General features: G+C 44.7%; 1 protein-coding gene across 1 annotated transcript in view; it reads left to right on the top strand.

Annotated features, from left to right (window-relative positions):
• SHROOM4 (shroom family member 4) overlaps window positions 1–22,294 on the top strand; it is a 191,883-nt gene that overhangs the window by 139,433 nt on the left and 30,156 nt on the right. Inside the window, 6 exon segments of the mRNA XM_037511668.2 lie at window positions 8,056–8,190; window positions 10,444–10,646; window positions 10,649–11,242; window positions 11,245–11,790; window positions 11,793–12,916; window positions 18,546–18,607. Coding sequence (XP_037367565.1) covers window positions 8,056–8,190; window positions 10,444–10,646; window positions 10,649–11,242; window positions 11,245–11,790; window positions 11,793–12,916; window positions 18,546–18,607 — 2,664 coding nt within the window.

Here is a 22,294-nt window from a genome sequence, read left to right on the forward strand (position 1 = left end):
TCAAATTGAAGTTGTCACACTTGCAGCATCAACTGCTGTCTAGAACTTGTTAGACAGTCAGAATCTGGACCCCACTCTAGAGCTCTTAATCAGAATCTGCATTTTGACGAGCCAGCCAGGCAAATAGTCTGCCCACTAAAGTTTGAGAAGTGTTGCTCCAGAGTACTAGGCTGGCTTCTGAACTTTTTCTTAATTAGTCCTCCCTCTCTCATTTTCGTTTTTTTTTTTTTTTTTTAAAGTTATTTATACATACAAGAACTGGGGTATGGGCCAGCGGTGTGTGTGTGGGGGGTGAGAGGATTCACCAGAGCCAGAGTGGGGAACGTTTGAACAGGCAGACTGGGGCCTCCGCAGTGGTGCAGCGGTTGAGCGCTGGGTTGCGAAGCTGCCCGCAGCCTCCCAGCACTGGTTCGTTCCCTGGCTGCTCCCTGGCCACCAGAGGAGGGTCCCGCATGGCGCGCAGACCTCTCCTGCTGCCCGCTGCTCCCCTCAGCAGTGTACTTCGGTCCTTCTGCCTGCTCTGCTCCCCGCTCTGGCTCTGGTGAATTCTCTCACTCTCCCGCACTTTTGACTGTACCCAGTGCTTGTAATAAATAAATAAATAAATAAATAAATCTTTAAAAAAAATCTTAAAAAAAAAAAAAGAACAGGCAGACTGACTGAAATACTCTGCTGAGGGGAGCAGCGGGCAAGACAGGAGAGGTCTGCTGCACCATGTGGGTAGCTCCCTGGCTGGCAATTGAACTCATGCTGCAGCGGCTGCAGACAGCTTCGTAGGTTGCATCTTAATCCCTTGTGCCACCAGGGAGGCCCTCATTCTCATTTTCATTTGGAGTCAAGAAACTATTTTTTTTTTTTGGTATCTTGTGCATTCTTATTTTAGATAGAGAATTATTATTTGAGATAAAGGATAATATAAATATCAATTAATAAATAATTAAAATAATGGTATAAACCATTATGAATTGTATCAGTAATTATACTGTATAATATATTTCATCAATAATGTTAATATCATTACTATGAGTTTCATAGTAATAATGTCAATAATGCAAATGAGAAAACTGAGGCTGTGTGACATGCCCAAGGTCAAACAACTGGTGAGTGATAAATCTGAGGCTCCAACCCAGAGCCATATGTCTACCAAATCCCCAAAAGTTCCTCATACAGTACTTCTAGCTAACAGGGAAGGCTGATGGGCTTACTTGGATGGCATCTGCCTGTATTATATTTGAGGAACATTGACCCAGACTTCCCTGGGGGTACAGAGGGAAGAGACCTCTAGGCATGATTTCCTTGCATACTTCTTGTCTTGAGGGAGTATGAGGAAACCCGCTCAGGGGTCAAAAATTACTGGAATTCGCGCCAGAGACCAAGGGAAACTGGGGTGGGGAATCAGGATTTTTTTGATGGGAAAACTCCATTCCAAATCCTCAAGAAAAATTAAATTCTGATGCCTGAGCTCAAGCTAAGGTTGTGCAAGAATCTTATATGTGGCTGCTCAGGGTTCTGGCTGTTGCACATGTCATGGGGACTTCATCTGGAGCCCCAGGCTGGGGCCTAGGATGATTAAATTCTAGCATGCTATAGCTGGGAGGATCTTTGGTGTCAGTGCATTCCAATATTTTATTTTGCAAAGAGGAAATAGAAGGGGGGAGGAATAAGGTGCCAGAGGTCAGCGGGAATTCATGGCAGAGCCAGGGATGCTAACTTCAAGCACCGCTATCAGGAATTGGAATCTCTGGTGTGAAATGTAGTTTTATTTGGATCTGCTCAGGTGCCCATAGGAAATGCAAGACATTAAATATGACCCAGGATAGTTTGTGAGTGTGTGAGTGTTGATATCTTATTAGGACCTTCACCTTGTAAAGTCTTTAGGTCACTTGCCCCCAGCTGTGTAAAATCAGCTGTAGTGCTGCTCACACTTCTGGACCTGGAGACAGCTAGGCCTGGCTGATCTGGGCTTTGCTTTTCTGGGGCCCAGAGGACCCTACGGAGATGGCTGGGTGGGGTCAACTCAGTCCAGGAAGCACAGGAATTCTTTTAAGTGTATGTTTCTGTGGTATTTTTCTCTCTCACTTACGTGTATTTTTAAAAATTCTTTTTAGACACCCGCTTTATCTTTCCCAAACATCATTTCCTTGCTCCTTTCCTGAGTTCTAGCAGTGGCTGGGGGCCCAGCTTCCTTATTGGCCTCTAAGCTGTGGAAGGGGCCGGGCCAGGGCTCAGATGAGGATGGAGTTGGGAACAGGGGGGCTGTTTATGCTGCTGGAAAGGGCTTTCATCCTTCCCTTCACCACCAGGATGCTGGCTGGCTTCTGGAGCGGCATCTTCATTCCTATGCAGCTCTAGACTCTGGCTTCCATTCCCCAAGGTTGTGGCCACAACTAGGCCCAATTGAGCTGATGACCATACCTCGCCTTCATTGCTACTCCTTTCTGACTGTGCCTGAGCCCTTTGGGTCACACTCAGAAGCTTGGGCTGATGGCCCCACATCTTAGAAGGTCTTAAAAAGAGGACAGACGGGTCTCAGATAAAGGAGGATCCAGCCTGCAGAAAAAAGCCCGGGGGCTTATCTGGAAGGGTTGTTGATGAGCATCTGAGCTGACTGGATACCCTGCTCACTCCCAAGCCATCTCGCAACCCTGGGCAACTTCCATGGTAGGTACTACTGGTGGCAGTGGACACCCTTCTTCCCCCTCCTGCTTTCTTTATTCAATATCCCTTTCTTTCTGTTTCCTAAGAAAGAAATTTGAATAATGGGATATGTTTGAATGATATTATCTGATCTGGCCTTAGGAGAAAGGGCAGGCGTTGCCTCCACGCCAGGGTCTGGAGCTGCATGGTTGATGATTCGTGTTTTCTTACCTCTCTGCTTATTCCACCTTATCCCTGTCCCCACCGCCTAAGGAGATGGTTTGGACTCCTGGACTACCGAGACTTCCATTTACTAACTGTTTCTTGATGGAATGACTAGGAGTAGCTGCAGGTATAAAACTTTTTGAGACAGGTCCTCCCTTAAGGAGGAGGGGTTGTGTGGTATTCTAGAAATCATTCCCAGCTGCTGGTTATTAACTGTATAGTCTTGGAAAAGCAATTCAACCTTTTGTGTATCTGTCTCCTCATCTGTAAAGTGGGGATAATAATAGGTCTTGTCACATAATATTGGGGTGAAGATGAAACCAGTTTATATGTATAATTTGGTTGGTGCCTGACGTATCTTAAGTTTTCCTCGTTACATTTTCTTTCAAGTATGGCAGACACTCTGTTGAGTGATTTCACACATGGGATTGTATTAAATCAGAGACTACAAATCATGAAAAAGGGATGGTTATCTACTCCATGTTACAGATAATCTATATCTCAGAGAAGTGACTTGCCCAAGGTGATATAGGTAGAATTTGAATGAAAGTATGGACTCATTCCTAGTTTGGGAATAGTAACAGGCCAAACATTAGACCCTCTATTTTCCTCTTCTTTCCCAAACTAGGGAGAGAAGGCTCCAGCTCTGACTTTAGTTTCCTCTACTGGGATTGTCCTCTTCCCAGCTCATAGTTGTCTCCTAGTGCCCCACCCATGCCCCAATGGCCTTGCTTCTGTCTCATTTGGGATCATTTTCTAGTAGAGAGAGAAAACTTAGAATGTGGCAAGCTTGTGATATGTCAGAATCTTGAGAGTGGATAGACAAATCTAGTGAGAGGGACAAATCAGAGTTGATGATGCTTATCGCAGTACCTACTATGCATTGACTACTTGCTATGCATCAGGCTGTGTCCCAAATGTTTGAGAGTCTTATCTTTAATCCCCACCATAACCAAACCAGGTAAGGGCAATTGTTCCCTTTTCCAGATAAGAAGACCAAAGCTCAAATGGATCATGTGGCCTGCATAAAATCACACATCCAAAGTGATAGAGTTCGTATACAAACCTAGATTTGTCTCACTCAGTTTTGACTAGTTTCCTACTGGTTCAGTATAGTTGATAAGAGGAACCTAATATATGTAGAATAATGATGAGCCATATAAAACATTATATTATCATGGGCTAGACTGTTAGGACTAGATTACAAAGGATAAGCTCCCTGGAGAAGATGGTCCTTGAGCAGTACTTTGAAGAATAGGTAGGGTTTAGGTCAATAGAATGGGAGAGCATTCTAGGCAGCAGGAGCAATCAGTATTAACTAAAATTGGGTAAGAGCTACAACATCTTGTTCTAAGCATTTAACATGCATTGTCTCATTTGATCTTTATAACCCCAATAATTAGGTACTGTTATCCCCATTTTACTGCATGGAAAAGCTAAAAATGGTGGAGCTGGGATTCAAACCAAGTTGGTTCAACTGTAGTTCCTGTGCTAGATTCTAGTGGAAAACCAACAGCAAAGGCACAAAACTGGTTGCAGGGACATGAGAGCAGAGGCATGAGAGATTGGACTCGGTCTATATAAAATAGTTTATAGAAGACTTTGAAGGTCTCATTTAGTTTATATTTGAAACAGGACAGGATGAGAAATAGGGAAACAGTGAAGAGTCTTGACTAGGAGAGTTCCTCAATTCAACTGATGTTTGACAGGATGTGATCTAAAATCAGTGACTGGGAGTGGAATTGTTGGGTCATATGGTAGCTCCATTTTTAACAGTTTGAGGAACCTCCATACAGCTTTCCATAGTGGTTGGACCAGTTTGCATTCCTACCAGCAGTGCAGGAGAGTTCCTTTTTCATTACATCCTCACCAACATTTGTTGTTGCTAGTTTTTTTGTTTTTTGTTTTTTTGTTTTTAATATGTGCCATTCTCACTGGTGTAAGGTGGAATCTCATTGTGGTTTTGATTTACATTTCCCTGATTATGAGGGATGTTGAACACTTTTTCATATACCCATTGGCCATTTGTATTTCTTCTTTGGAGAAGTGCCTTTTTTGCTCTTCTGCTCATTTTTTGACTAGATTGTTCACTTTGTTTTTGTTGAGTCGTGTGAGTTCTTTATCTAAAGGACACACAAACATTAATTCAAAAGGATACCTGCACCCTTATGTTTATTGCAGCACCATTTATAATAGATAAAATATGGAAACAACCCAAATGCCCCAAAATAGATGACTGGATCAAGAAGATGTATATATACACAATGGAATACTATTCAGCAGTCAAAAAAATAAACTCATGCTATTCACAGCAACATCGATGGAGCTAGATGGGATTATGCTCAGTGAAATAAGTCAGAAGGAAAAAGAAAAATATCAGATGGTTTCACTTATAGGAGGAATATAGGGGAGCCAAATAAGGTATCAGGGGAAAAATAATAACAAAAAAATTAATAGGCAATGATAAATCAGAGACATTCTGCAGGGGAGGGGGAGGGAAAGGGATAAAAACAGGCGGGAAGATCAAAAGGGACTATGGCAATGGTGCACGGATGAAGTGGTAGGGGGAATTCTATGGGGATCACACCAAAAAGGAGAAAGCAAACATTGTACAAAAATGAGCAATAATGTAAAATATATGTAATAAATAAAATATATTTAAAAATAAAATCAGGGTCTCCCCTGGTGGTGCAGGCAGTTGAGCACCGTGCTGTGAAGCTGTCCACAGCTTTGCAGCGCCAGTTCGATCCCCACCAGCCTGCAAGGGTCCCACATGGCACGGCAGACCTCTCCTGTTGTGCCTGCTGCTCCCCTCAGTAGTGTATTTCGTCAGTCTGCCTGTTCTGTTCCCCACTCTGTCTCTGGTGAATCCTCTCACCCTCCCACGAATCTGGCCTGTACCCGGGTTCTTGTATAAATAAATAAAATAAATCTTAAAAAAAAAAGTTTCCTAAAAAATAAAATCAGTGACTGGGAGTGAGACAAGGGGAAACTGATCAGACTGATGCAGTATTTTGTACATAAGGTGCTAAGGACCTAGAATAGAGCAGGAGGACTTGATGGCAGGTTCCATGTAGGAGAAGTGTGGGTATGGGGAACAGTCTCAGTGAAGAGACATAAAAGATTCAGTGGGGCTCTGAGAGGGATTAGATATTTGGGGAGAAGGTGATAATGTGGCTGACCATATGTTACAAACCCAGGACTCAGAACTTCAGCAACTTTACATGTGGAAGAAGGGTCCAAAGTGGTAGTAGTTAGTGCTACTTTGAGATGCTTTATACTTAATTCTTGATGGATGACTACCCAGTAATAGCTGCTGGAGAGCTTTCTAGCATCATGGCTTTGTGCAAGACTCTGGAGCAGACAATCCCCACACCAGGCCATCTTCTGCCTTCAGCTTCCCTGTTGGGCATTTGGACATTCGTAAAATAACAACGTGGTTTAAAGTGGTGGCCTCACCTGGCTTTCTTCCCCATAAATCTTAGTCACTGCTGCTGACCTATGGCTCTGGTTCCTGACCTTTGACAAGCAACTTCCCCGTCTTTCCTCTTACCCCTCCTTGTCTATGTCTGGCCTGTTACCACTCAACCTGTGTTTTCCTCAGCAATGCCATTCTCCTCAGGACTACCTTTTTAGGCTTTAGCCCTCTGGAGCCTTGCACTACTGGGATATTCTGTGCTTCCGCTGGGGTGAGGGACATTCCCAGTTGGGTGGAATTCAGCTTATCTGTCCACCACTGCTCCTGGGAGGCATGGGGATGATTTATCCCAGCCTATGACACACTTGTTGAAAACAGGAACCCTTATCTTAGTCAACTCTGTAAGCTCTGTGTCTAGTATAGAGCCTTCTGTAGTAAATAGGTGGATACATTAGTCAATAAGTGATCATCTTTTTCTCTCTGTTGTCTACTTATTTATTGTCCGTTTCTTTATCTTTGCCATTCATCTCTCTGCCATCCCTTTCTGTCTACTGTGTATTAATCTTTCTCAGAGTTTGTCCCCTTTCTGACATTTGGTTTTGTATCATCTTTTTCTCCTTTCATTGCCATCTACCTGTCCCTTCCATCACCTACCTTTTCTTATTCTCTCCTCTCTCTTTCTCTCTCTCTCCCCTCTCTCTCTCTCCCTTCCCCTGGCTGTCTCCCCTTCTTTCCCTCTCTCCCTCTCCCTCTTCCCTCCCTTTCTTCTCTTTCTCCCCTTCCCTCTCTCATTCTCATCCCAGCCCCCAACCCACTCTCTCTCATCATTCTTTTCTTTATTTAGCACCACCTATGCACCACACATGCTGCTTCCTATACCACCCTTCCCCACTTGCAAGGGTGGCATCTAGTCATATGAGATATACCAGAGGCAAGGATGGTCCTGTATAAGCTGGTCAGTGCAAGAGTCATGACTCCAGCTTCCAACACTACACAGACCCCAGGGTTGCACATAGGGCCCTGGCCTCAGACCCGTTTCCATTGAGTCACCCCTGCTGCTGAGCAGCCAGTCTCCTCTGTCAGCCTAGCTGCATCACTTACCACATTGTTCTATTTATTGGCTGCAGTTGAGGCTCTTTGCTGCCACATTGCCTACAAACTCAGGTGTCTCTGTGCCCATCTTACCCTTCATTCTCTCAGTGCCTTTACCATGCTTTATACTGGAATTAGCTCTGTTTCTCTCACTGATCTGTAAACCATAAAGGGCAAAGATTATATTTAACTGATCTCTCTGTCCCCAGAGCAAAACAAAGATGTTTACTCTGTAAATATACAACAAATGATTATCAAATGAATGAGCAAAAATTAGAGAATTTATAGCCCACTATTGAATTGTTTGAACTTCTTAATCCCTTATTTTTTCCTTCCTTAGAAAAAAATGAGAATATTGGCAGATTGATTTTTTTTTTGTAATTTATTGCACAGATGTTTATTGAGCATTTTCTATGTGTCTGGCGCTATTTTACGTGTCTGGGGTACATCCATGAGCAAAACAACCCTATGAAACTAACAACCCATATCTCCAGGGATCACTCTTAGGATGAAGGATATTTAAGTATTGAGAGCTTAGGAGGGCCACGAAGATTCCCACACCAGCTCCTTGCAAGATGTTCTACTTCATTAAAGGGAAAGCGGGGGTGGGGGAGGAAGCTGCCTTGGGAAGTGATTTCAACTCTGGTTCCCTAAGCTGACTTCCTGCCCCTTTCTTGCTGTAGGAGAAACGCCCCTGTCAGTAGGCCGCACTCATGGCATGTGGCCAAGCTGCTGGAGGGATGCCCTGAAGTGGCTACCACCATGCATTTCCCTTCTGAAGCCTTCAGCTTGTCCTGGCATTCCGGCTGCAACACAAGGTGAGTCTAGAACCTCCCCCTCAAGATGGGGTATAGGCTAGACCTTGCCACTCTTCCTCTGCTCCAGTCTCTGTTGGACGTTCTAGAGCCCAGAGCAGTGTAATGGGAAATGGAGGGGGAGGCTAGAGTACCTGGGTTCTAACCCTAGTCTCCAGCTAACTCACTGACGAGCTGGCCCCTTTCCTTCTGGAAAAGGTTTCCTTAAAATACTTCCTCTACTTGGCTGCCAAGAGACCACACTCTCCTGTTTTTCATCCTGTTGTCCTGGTTGCTCCTCTGCAGTCTATTTTCCTGATTCTCCTCATCCCCTGGTTTCTTAATGTAGGAGGACCCCAGGACCTACTCACTTCTGGTCCTCTTCTTCCCTGTGGTGACTGATACTCTCATCCAGTGTCCACCCACTTTGTCACAGAGCTAAAACCACTTTTCAAAGTTTTGGTACCTCATAGGTGCTGTTCTCGGTTGCTGTTTTCATTGCAATTGTTATCAACATCCTCTCTAACACTACCACTGAGACTTTAATGGTACCTGCCATCCATATCTCCCTCATCCCCCAGAGCAAAACCAAATTGAGGAAACCAAGGAGAAAGTAAGATCAGACACAATTTTGACTTTCAAGTACCATTTCCCAACCACAAAGCCAAACTAGGCCAAGTCATGCCAGTAACTCCCTCTGATTAGAACCCCAGAGGTTGCATGCTGTTCTCAGAAAGGTCACAGTTCAGAAGCCAGAGCTGAGCAATGATAGGAGCTGCGAGGTCCTCAGGTCAGTCTCCCCTAATTATTGTTGCCTGCCTTGCCCCTTAGCCACTCTGCTTACTTGACCTCTGGACTGGGAATCCATCAAGTCCTTGTTGGCAAGGGGACCTGCTACCCATCCCCCACCCTTCCTGCTGAAAACAACCACACCCCCACTCTGGCTCAGAATGTGTATTCTTCCAGAACAAAACTGCCTCTGCCTCTACCCTGAACTCCTGGTTTCTGATGCCAAGTAGTCTCTGCATGGGGGTAAAGTCAATCCTTAGCTTCCTTGAGCCTCCTCAACAGAAATCACTTCTTGGATGGAAGGTCTTGTTTGGAAGGGAAGAGGCAGCCAAGGCCAGCAGGTTTGCTGACTGGGAGCTGACTGAAAAAGTTTTCAGCTTCTTCTGGGCCTCTGTTTCAACAACAGTTAATAAATAAATACCAACTTCCTTGAATTGAGTGATCCTCATGGCAGGTAGACCCTGTTGTTCACGGAGGTCCTTATTCTGAAGGCTTTCTGTGGCAGCCTCTGGAATGTAGAGCTGGCTGATTTTGAAAAAAATGCCTTCCTCGAAGGTAGTAAAAATCATTTCCCTTTGTAGAGCTTGCTTTGGGACAGTGGTCTGTGTGACCCCTGGACCAATAGTGCCAGGATCACGTGGGAACTTGGTAGAAGGACAAATTCTCAGTGTCCACCAAGACCTAAAACTCTGGGGATGAGGCCCAGTCACTTGTATTTTTACAAGTGTTCCATAGGATTCTGATGCACACTCAAATTGGAGAACCTCTGATTTGCAAAATGGGCTGGCTGAAATGGAATCAGCCCTTCGGGGCCCCTCTCCAAAGCTAATACTCTGTGATTGCCTCTCCTGGCAGAAAGCTACGTGCTGACTCCCAGGGACGGCAGAGAGGTTAGAAGCAGTGCTAGACTCACTGACAGCAGAGAAACGGAACATAACCCCCAGCGGTGTCCTCACTTTTGGTCTTTGGGATCTTTCCACTCCTTCTTCCATATGGCATCTTTTTTTTTTTTCTTTTAACATACTAATTTATTGACAAATACTTATAAAACAAATAAATACTATGTTCCAGACACTATTTTCAGCATGAGAATGTATCAGTAAACAAGAGGTATACCACATGTCCTCATGAACTTATAAGACAATAAACAAATAATATATAGTATACATAAAATCTATATCAAAATACGATGAATTAATTTTTTAAATTTATTTATTATTATTTTTTTAAATTTTATATATTTTATGGCATCTTATATCTCATTTCACCATGCCACTGTGGCACCCCATTCATTGTCCATGACTTCCCCAGTTTCCTTCCTTCCTCTACCTCCCCTCCCTTCTTTTTTTCCTTCCTTGCTTTGTCTCCCTCTTGTCTGTGGCGTGGGTGCCTCTGGTTTATTCCACCTTCTCCCATGGCAGGACTGCCCAAAGTGGGAAGGAAATCTGGTAATTTGGCTAACTAACCAGTGTGCCCTGTGTCTTGTAGTGACGTGTCTGTGCAGTGGTGTCCACTTTCCCGGCACTGCAGCACTGAGAAAAGCAGCTCCATTGGCAGCATGGAGAGCCTGGAACAACCAGGCCAAGCCACCTATGAGGGCCACCTCTTGCCCATTGACCAGAATGTGTACCCCAACCAGCGTGACTCAGCCTACAGTTCCTTCTCTGCCAGCTCAAATGCCTCTGACTGTGCCCTTCCCTCAGGCCAGAGGAGCCAGCCTCTGCAGACTGCATCATGCAAGGCCCAGGGCCAACTAAGGCCCCCAGTGGCCGGCCTAATGTGGTTGAGACTTCAGGAGGTAGCCAGCGCGCCAATGGGGGCCACCTGACTCCCAGCTCCGAGATGTCATCCTGCCCACAAGAGAGCCACCACTCAGGGCCTACCAAGGCCACCAGGGGCCCACCACAACCTCCAGTGAGACGAGACAGCCTTCAAGCCTCCAGAGCCCAACTCCTCAATGGAGAGCAGCGTAGGACTTCTGAGCCTGTGGACTCATTGCAGCAAGAGAAGCCAAACTTAGAGACTGTTCTGTCCCCAAGGATCCCTAACAGGCTTTGCTGCCTCAGTGGGCAGGACCAAGTGACAAGTGAGGGCCATCAGAACTGTGAGCTCAGCCAGTCTCCTGATTCCAGCCAGGAGGACTCCAAGCATCTAATGCTAGAGGCTTCAACCAAAGGTATTGGGAAATATGACAAAACTTCCAGCACAGATTCCAGCTCACTCAACAAGGCTCCAGCCAAGCTAGTGAAGGCTTCTTCCTTTGGCAGCCCTTCACCCATCACAGGACCCCAGGGCATCGCCACAGTGCCCCAGAACAGCTGCTGGCATCCCACTTGCAGCGCATGCACCTTGAGACCAGAGATGGCAAGAGATTGGAACTCCCAGCTGGGCAGGATGGACATGAGTGGACTCTGTCCCCTCTGCATAGTAGCCACCTGGGGAAGAAAAGCCCATGTCTCTCTGCAAGAGGTGCCCAGGACCAGCCCAACAAAGAGAAAAAGGGCAGGCCAGTGGATGATAGGCCTTTGGGTTCAGGGCACCTGAGTCCAGGCAGCTCCCAACATGGTAAAGCTGATGGACACCCTCCAGAAAGAGGTTTTCTGGACCCAAACAGAGCAAGCCGAGCAGGCAGCGAATTGGCCAACCAGCAACCCTCCACTTCTGGCTCCCTTGTTCAACAAACCAGAAACTGTTCTTCAATCACCAAAGTAGCTGGTGGCACAGAAGCAACTGAAGAAGGGAATGATGAGCCCAAGGGGTACAGCCAGATGGGTGGGAAGCGAAATGGAGGGGCCCGGGGCCGCTCAATCCAAAACCGGCGGAAGAGTGAGCGTTTTGTACCAATCTGCGTAATGAAATTCAGAGGCGGAAGGCCCAGCTCCAGAAAAGCAAGAGTCCCTTGCTTTGTGATACTAAGGAGCCAGTGGAAGAAACTGAGGAGCCACCAGAAAGTCCGCCACTTCCTGCCTCTAATTCATCTTTCCTATCTTCTTATAAAAAACCACCGAGCCCCAGAGACAAGGCCTTCAATAAGAGTGTGATGCTCAGGGCTAGGTCTTCAGAGTGCCTTAGTCATACCCCTGAGATCCATGAACCTAGGACAGGCTTGGGGGGACGAATAAGTCCTGCCCAGAGTCCTGGCCAGATCTCTTTGGGCCTAAACTCCTGGTGGAAAGTCTCTGACCCATCCTCCTCAGACTCTGAGAAAACAAATGTTCACAGTGGAGCCCGGGGAGGTCACTGGAGATGGTCTCCAGAGCACAACCTGCAGTCCCATATGGCAGTAGCCATGGAAGGCCCTTCCAGCCCAGGAGGCAACAAGGAATTGAAGGTTTCTACAGCCCAAGCTGGGGAGGAAGCCATCCTCTTGCCCTTTGCAGACAGACGAAAGTTTTTTGAAGAGAGTAGCAAATCCTTATCTACGTCTCACTTGCCAGGTTTAACTACTCATAGCACCAAGAGTTTTACCCAGAAACCGAAAGCCATGGACCAAAACTTCCAGCCAATGAGCTCCAGCTATAGGGAATTGAGGCGCCATCCATTGGATCAATTGTATCATTCTACGGACCAACCATATCATGCCACAAGCCACTCATACCATTCCATGTCACCCTCTCAGTCAGAAACTCCCAGTTATTCAGAATGTTTTGCGAGCAAAGGTCTAGAGAAACCCATGTGTTGTAAGCCACTGCACTGTGGTGATTTTGATTACCACAGGATCTGCTCCTATTCCTGCAGTGTCCAGGGAGCCGTAGTCCATGACCCTTGCATTTATTGTTCTGGGGAAATCTGCCCTGCTTTGCGAAAGAGAAATATGATGCCAAACTGCTACAACTGCCGGTGCCACCACCATCAGTGTATCCGGTGTTCAGCTTGTTATCATAATCCTCAGCACAATCCCCTCGAGGACAGCAGCTTGGCACCTGGCAACAGTTGGAAACCCAGGAAGCCAACAGTGCAGGTGAGGCCTTGGTTCTTGCAATGGGTGAGTTTCACTGTTCCCTTTGTGAAGAGAATATGTGGTAAATCTTTTGAAAATGTAAGTTATCGTTCTTTAAAAGTATACAACCCTGATTCACCTTGGGCAAAACACTCAGCCACCAAAATTGCAGTTCCCTCATCTTTAAAGTTAGATGAAATTAACTTTTCCTTCGTAGAATGGAAAGAACTGAAATGTGTATCCGGTCTATGTGATTGGTATCTAAGTGACCTAAGCAAATCATTTACCACCCAAATTTGCAGTTCCATGATGTTTAAAGGGGAAAAAAGCATTTTTGCCTCATAAAATGGCCATTATTAAGAAAAGTCTTATCACCTCATCACTAAAGTGGGAGAAAATAATGGCTGCCTCATGGATTAGTTGTGAGAATCAAATGAGATTTTGTATGTAGTGTGCCAGACCCAATACCTAACGGAAAATAATATTTATTCCCTTCGAATGCTGGTTTAATTTTGGAGTTGCACAATTTCCAAATGTCTCCCAAGCTTTGCTTTCAGAGTTCTGATTTGTCCAGTTTTCTGAAGAATAAATCCTTCCCCCACTTCTACCTCTGTCTGAGAACCCAGACCTGTACTGACAGATGCTACACCCTGGTTATGACCTACCACTGTAATAAAAGCCACCACCATCTCCTAGGGTTGTCGTAGAAGAAACCACCCCCCACCCCACCATGTCTTTGTCAGTTCACTGCCAGATTTCTTCCTCAAGGCTTCCCTAGTGTCACCTTTTGACTGGTGCAATCAAGTCAGAAGTTAATTCTTGTGTGGAGCCTGTGTTAAACAGGCAGAAACTTCTGAGTGACTTAATGTATGAAATTGCTCAGCACATGTTCATTGACAAAAGGAACCTTAAGGGTGAAAGCAGGCTACCCAAAAGAGTGCATACTCTGTCACTCCCTCATTTATTTTATGTGAAGTTCTAAAACAGCTCTTCTATGGGAAGAATTCAAGACTGGTGGCCTATGGGAAGTGGCACCAAAACTGGTTAGAAAAGGACCAGAGGGAACTTTGTTGGGTGATGGATGACAGTGATCTACATCTTAATAAGAGTTTAGATTGACAAAGTGTATACGCATCAGAACTCCACAAAGGTACACTAAATATGTGTGCATTTCAGTGGAAGTAAATTTGGCCTAAAATACTGTACACAAATACTGAACTTTACTTAATGATAGATATGCTGAACTATTTGAAGTATGTTGGTATATACAACTTATTTTTTTTTAATTTTCACTATACAAATGTTACATATATTTTGTTATATATGTTCCTAAGATTTCATAGTTTTTGGTGCTAATGTAAATAGCATTGTTTTCTTAATATCAAGTTAAAATTCTTTGTTACTGTTACATAGAAGTGCAACTAAACTTTTTTTACATTTGCATTGTGTCCTGCAACCTTACCAAAGTCATATATTAGTTTGAGTAGCTATGTGGTAGATTTTTAAATCATTTTTACATAGAACTGTGTCATTTGCAAATACAAAAAAAATTTTGTCTTTCTTTCCACTGTGTATGCTTTCTCTAGGGAATAGGAAGTCCTTATTACACTGCCTGGAACCTACAATACAATGCTTGGTAGAGGTGGTAAGAGTGGATAATTTTAGTTGAAGCAGTAAGAGCAGAAAGCTTTGTTCCTGACCATGTTCCTTAACAGATTGAGGAGGTTCTTCTGTGTTCCTGGTTTACTGTGAGCTTTTATCAGGAGTTTTTCTCTATTTATTGAGGTGGTCCTATAATTTTTCCCTTTTAGTCTATTGACATGGTAAATTACATTGATTGTTTTTTGAAATAAGAACCAGTCTAACCTTACTAGGCTAAATCCCATTTGGTCATGATACATTATCATTTTTATGTTACTAAATTCAATTTGATTAAGGGTTTTTGTGTCTATGTTGGTCAAGGATTTTACTTTGCAATTTTCTTGTAATGTACTTGCCTGGTTTTCATAATAAGTTGCTGGCTTTACCAAATGAGTTGGGAGGTAGTCCCTTCTCTTCTATTTTTTTGGATGATTTTGTGTAGAATTGGTATTATTTTTCCCTTAAGTGTCTCACAGAACTCATCATTGAAGTCATCTGGACTGGAGCTCTCTTTGTAGAAATATTTTTAACTACAAATTCAATTTCTTTAATAGATACAGAGTCACTGAGATTATCTGTTTCTTCTTGAGTGAGCTTTGGTAGTTTGCCAAGGAAATTCATCTCATTTAAGTTATCGATGTTTTTAAATTTTTATTTTTAATGAAGTACCGTTGTTTTACATCCTTGTTAATATGTTAGCAGTATAAGATTCTGCTCCCTCCCCCCACCCCAGGTGTAGTCACCATAGCACTCCCAACCACCAAAGCACCCACAGTCCTCTACCATTGTCCACTGTGCTCTCCCCCTCCCCTCCCCAGTCTCATCCCTCCCTGTCCCCTTCCACTTCCCTCTATAGATGCCTCAGATCTATGGTCAGCTTTTAACAGTGGGTTTTAATTTTTTCTTTTTGAGCCTTTGTTCAGTTATTTTATATTCTGCATATAAGTGACACCATCCGGTATTTATCTTTCTCCTTCTGACTTATGTCACTTAGCATGACCCCTTCCAGTTCTATCCATGTTGCCACAAATGGCATATGAGTTTATTTTTTTCCATCACTGAGTAGTATTCCATTGTGTATGTGTGCATACACACACACACACACATCACATCATCTTGATCCAGTCATCTGTTTTTGGACACTTAGGTTGTTTCCATATCTTGGCTATTATAAAGAGTGCTGCGGTATTATGGGGATAAAGTTGTTTGTAATTTCCTTTGAAATGTGTCAAGAAATTTAGATAGCTTGCTAGATGGATAGAGGAGTGAATAGATATGCAAAGAGGCACATATAGTAAAATATTGATTTTATAATCTAGGCGGTGGATAGATGGGTGTCACTGATGCTGGAACCAGACTGCCAGAGTTCAAATTCCCAAGTTTTCCCATCTAAAAAATAGAGCTAATAACAGTATCTACTTTATAAGTTGGTTGTGAGGATTAAATGATGTAAATGTCTAAGACTTAGATCAGTGACTACCACATAGCAATCACCTTATAAGTGTGAGTTATTATCTCTTAAAGTAAGGGGAGATGATCTAGAAAAGGGACTGAAGCTAGGGTGCAGGGTATATACGAGAGCAACAGAAGTGTCAACTCAGCACAAGTCACTCTATAAGGGAGGGAGGTACAATACACAGGATGCATGACTTGGCAGCAGCTGTACAGGTGCACCTGCCTCCACTCCTGTGCTCTCCAGAGAGACACATGGGGTTCCTAATGCCTGTTAGACTAGACAGACCAGCCTTGCTAGGCCCTAGACTTTCAGACATGCAGATGGCAGTCTAGGGGCCACTTCATGCCCATTTTTCGTCCTGCCACCTGAACACCCCACCCCTAGCCCAGACAACCCACAGGATGGATTTGGACACCCCAGCTCAGATAAAGAAGGTAGTTGTGATGGTGGCTGCCTGAGCTAGGGCTGAGATCCTGTGCTTTATGGCCCTTGGAAGCTGTTAAGAACCAATACCAGCACACCAGCACACACTCATATCCCTCCTGGGTCGTTCTAGTTAGTTTTGCATAATATGATAATAATATTACCGTTTAGCAATGATATGAGATAAGTGATGACAGGATCCCCGATTTATAGCTGAGGAAGCTAAGGCAGAGTGAGATCTTATATCTAAAAAGTGACAAAGCCAGGATTCTAACAACATCATAACAACTAAAATGTTAGTGTCTGCTGTGCACCTGGTTCTTTTCTAGGCATTTTACAGGTATCAACCATTTAGTCCTCAGAGCAGTTAAACAGATCTCATATTATCATGATACACTGCTAAATAGTTGGGGCAAATGAGATAAAGAAAAGTTGGGGAGATTGCCTGAGGTCACACAGCTAGTGATGGGCAGGTGTGGGACTTGAGTCCCTATGCTAGCTGCAGAGACCAAGTTCCTAATTGTGCCACACTGGCTGTCTGAAAGCCAACTGCAAAACCTAGGCCCTCTCTGGTATGCAAGATGTCTTCCAGCAGAATAACTTCCACTGGGGTAGCAAGTTCCCATCACAATCCCCACACATAACAAGACATGGAAATAATTGCCTCTTGGGTTCAAGCGTGCAGGCAATTCACAGCAACCTAAATGAATCAGGAAAAATGGTAAGGTGCTCCTCGTCCTGGGAAGGAGGTTGGGAGTTGCCATAGGACTTTGTTTGGTTTGGCTACTGCTATTTACTGAGCACTTCCACGGGGCTAGACAGGGCTTGGACAGGAAATCCTGGCTTCCACTGTGGCTGAGCAAGTAATAATGTCTTTGCGGGCAGAGACATCTCACAAGGGTGCTGAGGCCGAGGCTGAAGCGCCCGTGGTTAGCACTCCTCTAACATACAGGCAGCGAGGCTCCTGTCCTGTGAGAGCAGGAGCTGGGAACCGAGCCTCAACTTTTCTCTGGTCCCTAGCCTCCAGAGCCTCCTGTGCGCTGGGCATTCTCTCTAGGCCATCTCTTTAGCCTCACTACTGTGAAACCAGCAAGGCTGAATGGCACAGTCTTTATTTGCCAGATAAGAAACTGAGGTTCAGGATGGCAACATAACTTCTCTCCAGTAACACAGCTAAAAAATGTCTTAGCTGGTGTAGCAGACATCACGCATTTTAGTCCCAAAAGGGAGGCCTACTGGGGCGAATGTAATAAAGCTTTGAAAGTGTCCAATAAGTGCATTGGAGAAAGAGGGAACTTGGAAGATCACTGAGGTTAAGGAAAAAATGATACATCTCCTTTAGGCTAAGCTCCAAGTCACTAGATAGAGAGTTCTGGATGCAAAATTGGGGGGGGGGCATCAAAGGCAAATTTGGGTAAGTTTGCAGCTAGAATAAGAAGGTGGGGACATTTTTACAAATGGCACACATGACATGGGCTAGAGGGAAAACAGTTGTTGGGGCAAAGCCCTTAAAGAAAAAAATGCCCAGAGTAAAGAATCTTGTAACATGGAGAATTTGCTGGAGATTTGCCTGTCTCAGCCCCCAGCCATGGATCTGGGAAGAGTAAGAGGAGGCCCTGCAGTCCAAGGGAGTGCTGGCATAGTCCTCGCCATCTGCTGCACCCTGAGAGAGGGTTGCCACAGTGGGAGCTTCAGGCCTCAAAATCCCCTTGAGGGCCGTCTTCCAAGAAGATGCTTTCTATGTTGGAAGAGGCAAGTGGAATGAACAGGTTCATCTGGCAGAACAAAAAGACCTCCTTTGCAAAAGCCAGAGCCAACAGCAAACACACTAAACTGGTTTTTAACGTGGTTTGGGAAGGGAGTGGAGAGAGAGAGGGAAACAGAGTTTCTAGACCACACTGTCCAGGTTCCTGAGTGCTGCTCTGCACTGCACACCCTCAGCAGCTCCACAGGCCTCGTGGTAGAAAGGCAGACCTACTGGTACATATTTCTCTAGCCTGCGTGGAAGAGTGGAAGGAACCTGCTAGGTGACCTGACTGGGGACAGACTCCTAACCTCCTCATATTTTTAAGGCCATCTAGATACCTGGCTGCTCTGAGCTCCCTAATTTATCAGAATTTTGCTTTGCAGGAATTTCCTGGGGACAAATGGAAACCAATAACAGGAAACAGGAAGACCAGCCAGTCAGGGAGGTAAGTGACCACTCAGGGATTTGGGGTGAGTTGGTGCCTCTGATGCTTCTATGGAAATTGTTAAGATCTTCTGTTTACTCAGTTTCCTTTGAGGAAACCAATCTGGTGTCTGTACAAAGGGTTTCATAGCTGTAATCCAGCCTGCCCTCAGACAGCTGGGCTACAAACCAAATTGAGCATTAGGACATTTGGGATATGTGTCGTCAGGCAGAGTTGTGGGACACCGTGCCATCAGCTCAGAGACCCAAGGCAGGCCTGCCTAGGCACAAAGACATAACGACCAGACCATGCCACATACATAACGAAGAAGGCGTGAGCTAAGCCACTGTTCCCAGCAGCCCTGCACAGGTAGACAGGGCAGAAAGGAGGTAAGATCGACCAGCACTGCTGTGCCTCTGCCTCAGAGCTGTTGGGGGTGCTTGTTTCTTGAGTTCTGCCCCCTTCCTTTTTCTAGAGCTTGTGCAGAATTTAAGGTTTGCTCATTAAAAGCGCAGGGGCAGATGCTGTTAATGGTGGGATAAAAGAATGCAGACAGCAAGGGCATTTTAATAAATGACACAATTTGCTGAGGCAAAAAGGGAAAGCTTTGCTTGGGCACACCACTGAGGGATAAAAATGCCAAGAGTGGAGCATCTGCTCCAGTAGTGCAAGCACCATGGTGCCCAGCACACATGTTCCCTACAGAGCAGCCTGCCTGCCACTGGTGACTGCGAGGGAGCAGTTACCTTCTCTGGGCTGTTCTCTGTCAGCCTGGCGGGAGCCTTTTTTATGAAACTCCTTGATATACTTTTTCAGTCATTCTTTCTCCAGGACATATTATACAAGAGGCCCCTGAATTATATTGATTCTTTAACTCAAACTCCAGGAATGAAGCAGGGACAAGGAAGAAGCCTCTTCCTTTCTGGGCAGGCAGAGAATATTACAGAATGGACATCTAAGCTGTACCTCTGGGGGGTACCAAGGGAGAGGACCAGAATCAGAGTCTCCTGACCCCTGATGAGTCCAGGGTTCTTTGGGGAGGGGTCTCCATTATTCCCCTGTGATTTGGTTGCATTATTCTCCTGTGATTTGGCTTTCTTTTGACTCCAGAGTCTAGGAAACTCTCATTTTGTTTCTTATTGACAAGGGAAGAACCCAACATTTATTGATGATCTACTACACATCAGTCACTGGGCTGGATCTTTTTACCCCTATAACTTTATTTATTTATTTATTTGTTTGTTTAAAGATTTATTTATTTATGCATACAAGAACTGGGGTACAGGCCAGAGGTGTGGGGGTGAGAGGGTTCACCAAAGACAGAGTGGGGAGCAGAACAGGCAGATTGACTGAAATACACTGCTAAGGGGAGCAGTGGGCAAATCAGGAAAGGTCTGCTGTGCCATGTGGGTTGTCCCTGGCCAGGGATCAAATTCATGCTGCAGTTGCTGTGGATAGCTTCATAGGTTGCATCTTAACCACTTGCGCCACCAGGGAGGCCCTATAACTTATTTATTCTCCACCACAGATCATTTCTACTGCATATTTCATAAGTTAGGTTCATAAGGATATAACTTACCTGGGTTCACACAGCTAGTAAATGATGGGACCAGGATTTGGACCCAGGTTTGTTTGGCTGCAAAGTTTATGCTTCTATTAGGATCCCTAAGAAAATCCTCCATGGGGGTCACTCAGAGATCTAAGGCCTGGGTGGGGATGCTGTGGGATGCTATGGCTGGCCTTGACACCACTACTGTGGACTAATATGTACCATATCCTTGGAAAAATCATTTCAGTCTAGTGGATCTGCTGAGTGCCCCAGATCTGAATGAGACCTTTAAGAGAAAACCACACCTTAGTGATAGCCTGAGTCTCTGTGACAAAGAGGAGTTGTTCAAGAGGAACTTATCATTTGCTTGTTAAATGAAGAAACAAAATGACTCTAATATTATAATGCTAACTACAATTTCTTCAGCACAGCACTCTGTTCTAGATGCCATTCAAAGCAATTCACCAAAACCTTAAGGGGTGGGTACTACTAGATCCTTCATTTGATATAGAGAGAAATTGAAGCACACACAGATAACTGTTTGCTTTAAGTCTCATAACTAGTAAGTTGATAGACCCAGGCAGCCTTTCAGTATAGTGCTTCTCTGAAATGGTTCTCTCACCAATCAGCCAGTGAAGTCAGAGGATTTCATTTTTTTTTTTTTAAAGATTTTATTTTTATTTATTTATTTATACAAGCACTGGGTACAGTCAGAAGTGTGGGAGGGTGAGAGAATTCACCAGAGCCAGAGCGGGGAGCAGAGCAGGCAGAAGGACCGAAGTACACTGCTGAGGGGAGCAGCGGGCAGCAGGAGAGGTCTGCGCTCCATGTGGGACCCTCCTCCGGTGGCCGGGGAGCAGCCAGGGATCGAACCGGTGCTGCAGAGGCCGCGGGCAGGTTTGCAACCCAGCGCTCAACCGCTGCGCCACCGGGGAGGCCCTCAGAGGATTTCATTTAAAGCCTAGTGTAGGGACTGTCTTTTTCCGGCAGGCCGAGAATATTACAGAATGAACATCTGGAAGCACAGTACCTAACCACCCACAGCTTGAGCAAGGAAGACTAACCCACACAAAGTTAAGTAGCAGTAATAATAAATTACCATTCCCAAAAATAACCTATGGGCCACAAGCTAAGTTACACATACTATGTTATGTTTTACCCCAACTGTCAGGTAGTATTGTTATTACTAGAGTAATGGTTCTCAAGCTTGAGTATGCATCAGAAACACCTGGAAGGCTGGTCAAACCACAACTCCCAGAGACTGTGATTCAGTAGATAGGGAGTGGGGCGCAAAACTCTGCATTTCTAACAATCTCCCTGGGTGATACTGAGGCAGCTGGTCCTGGGATCACTGCCTTTTAGAACCACTGACTCAGATAAAGAACCCAAGAACTACTAAAGAGAGAAGCCAGGATTGAACCCAGTTTTCGTTTACTCAGCCAAGTTGTTATATGATGAAAAGTGTTAAATGCAAGGTTTAAACAAGTGGCTGGCACATGGATTGGGGCCAATGGATGATAAATATTATTGTGCCCTATTTATCTTCATTAGTGGCCAAGAAAAGTGGAGATTGGAACCTACAGGCAGAAAAGCTCAAAGGGGAAATTAAGCAGAGTATGTTAGAGGGATAATCCCCACTGGTTGAGAGTTCTGGCCTTTGAATCAGGCTGCCTGTGTTCAAATCCATGTTCTTCTATTGTCTAGCTGTGTGAGCTTAGCAAGTGGCTTCCTCTTACCCCACCCCCTCTGTTTTTCACCCTTCTTTCTCTTTCACATGACCCATCAGATTCTTTATTTGTAAAATAGGGTATAAGAGTACCTACCTCCTGTGGTAGTTGTAAAGATTAAATGAGTTAATATATGAAAAACATTTAGAACAAAATCTGGTATAAAGGATGGTTATGATGATGATGAGGAGGAAGTGGAGGAGGAGGAAGAGAAAGAAGAGCAAGAGTAACAGCAGCAGTAGCAGCAACAATAAAAGTGATAGTAGAGAAAAAGAGTGAGTAATGAAGTGCTATATACACCTTGAAAACTACATAAGAACACGGAAGCAATTAAAGGTTAGTGGTCAGCTAAGTGACAAGATAAGTGTGGCATTTTAGGTGACTTGGCAATATTCGCAGCCTAGATGGTTTTTAAACTAATTAGGGGCAGTG

Source organism: Talpa occidentalis, unplaced genomic scaffold, assembly GCF_014898055.3.
Source record: "Talpa occidentalis isolate TD23 unplaced genomic scaffold, MPIMG_talOcc4v2.1 talOcc4.15, whole genome shotgun sequence".
Lineage (NCBI taxonomy): Eukaryota > Metazoa > Chordata > Mammalia > Eulipotyphla > Talpidae > Talpa > Talpa occidentalis.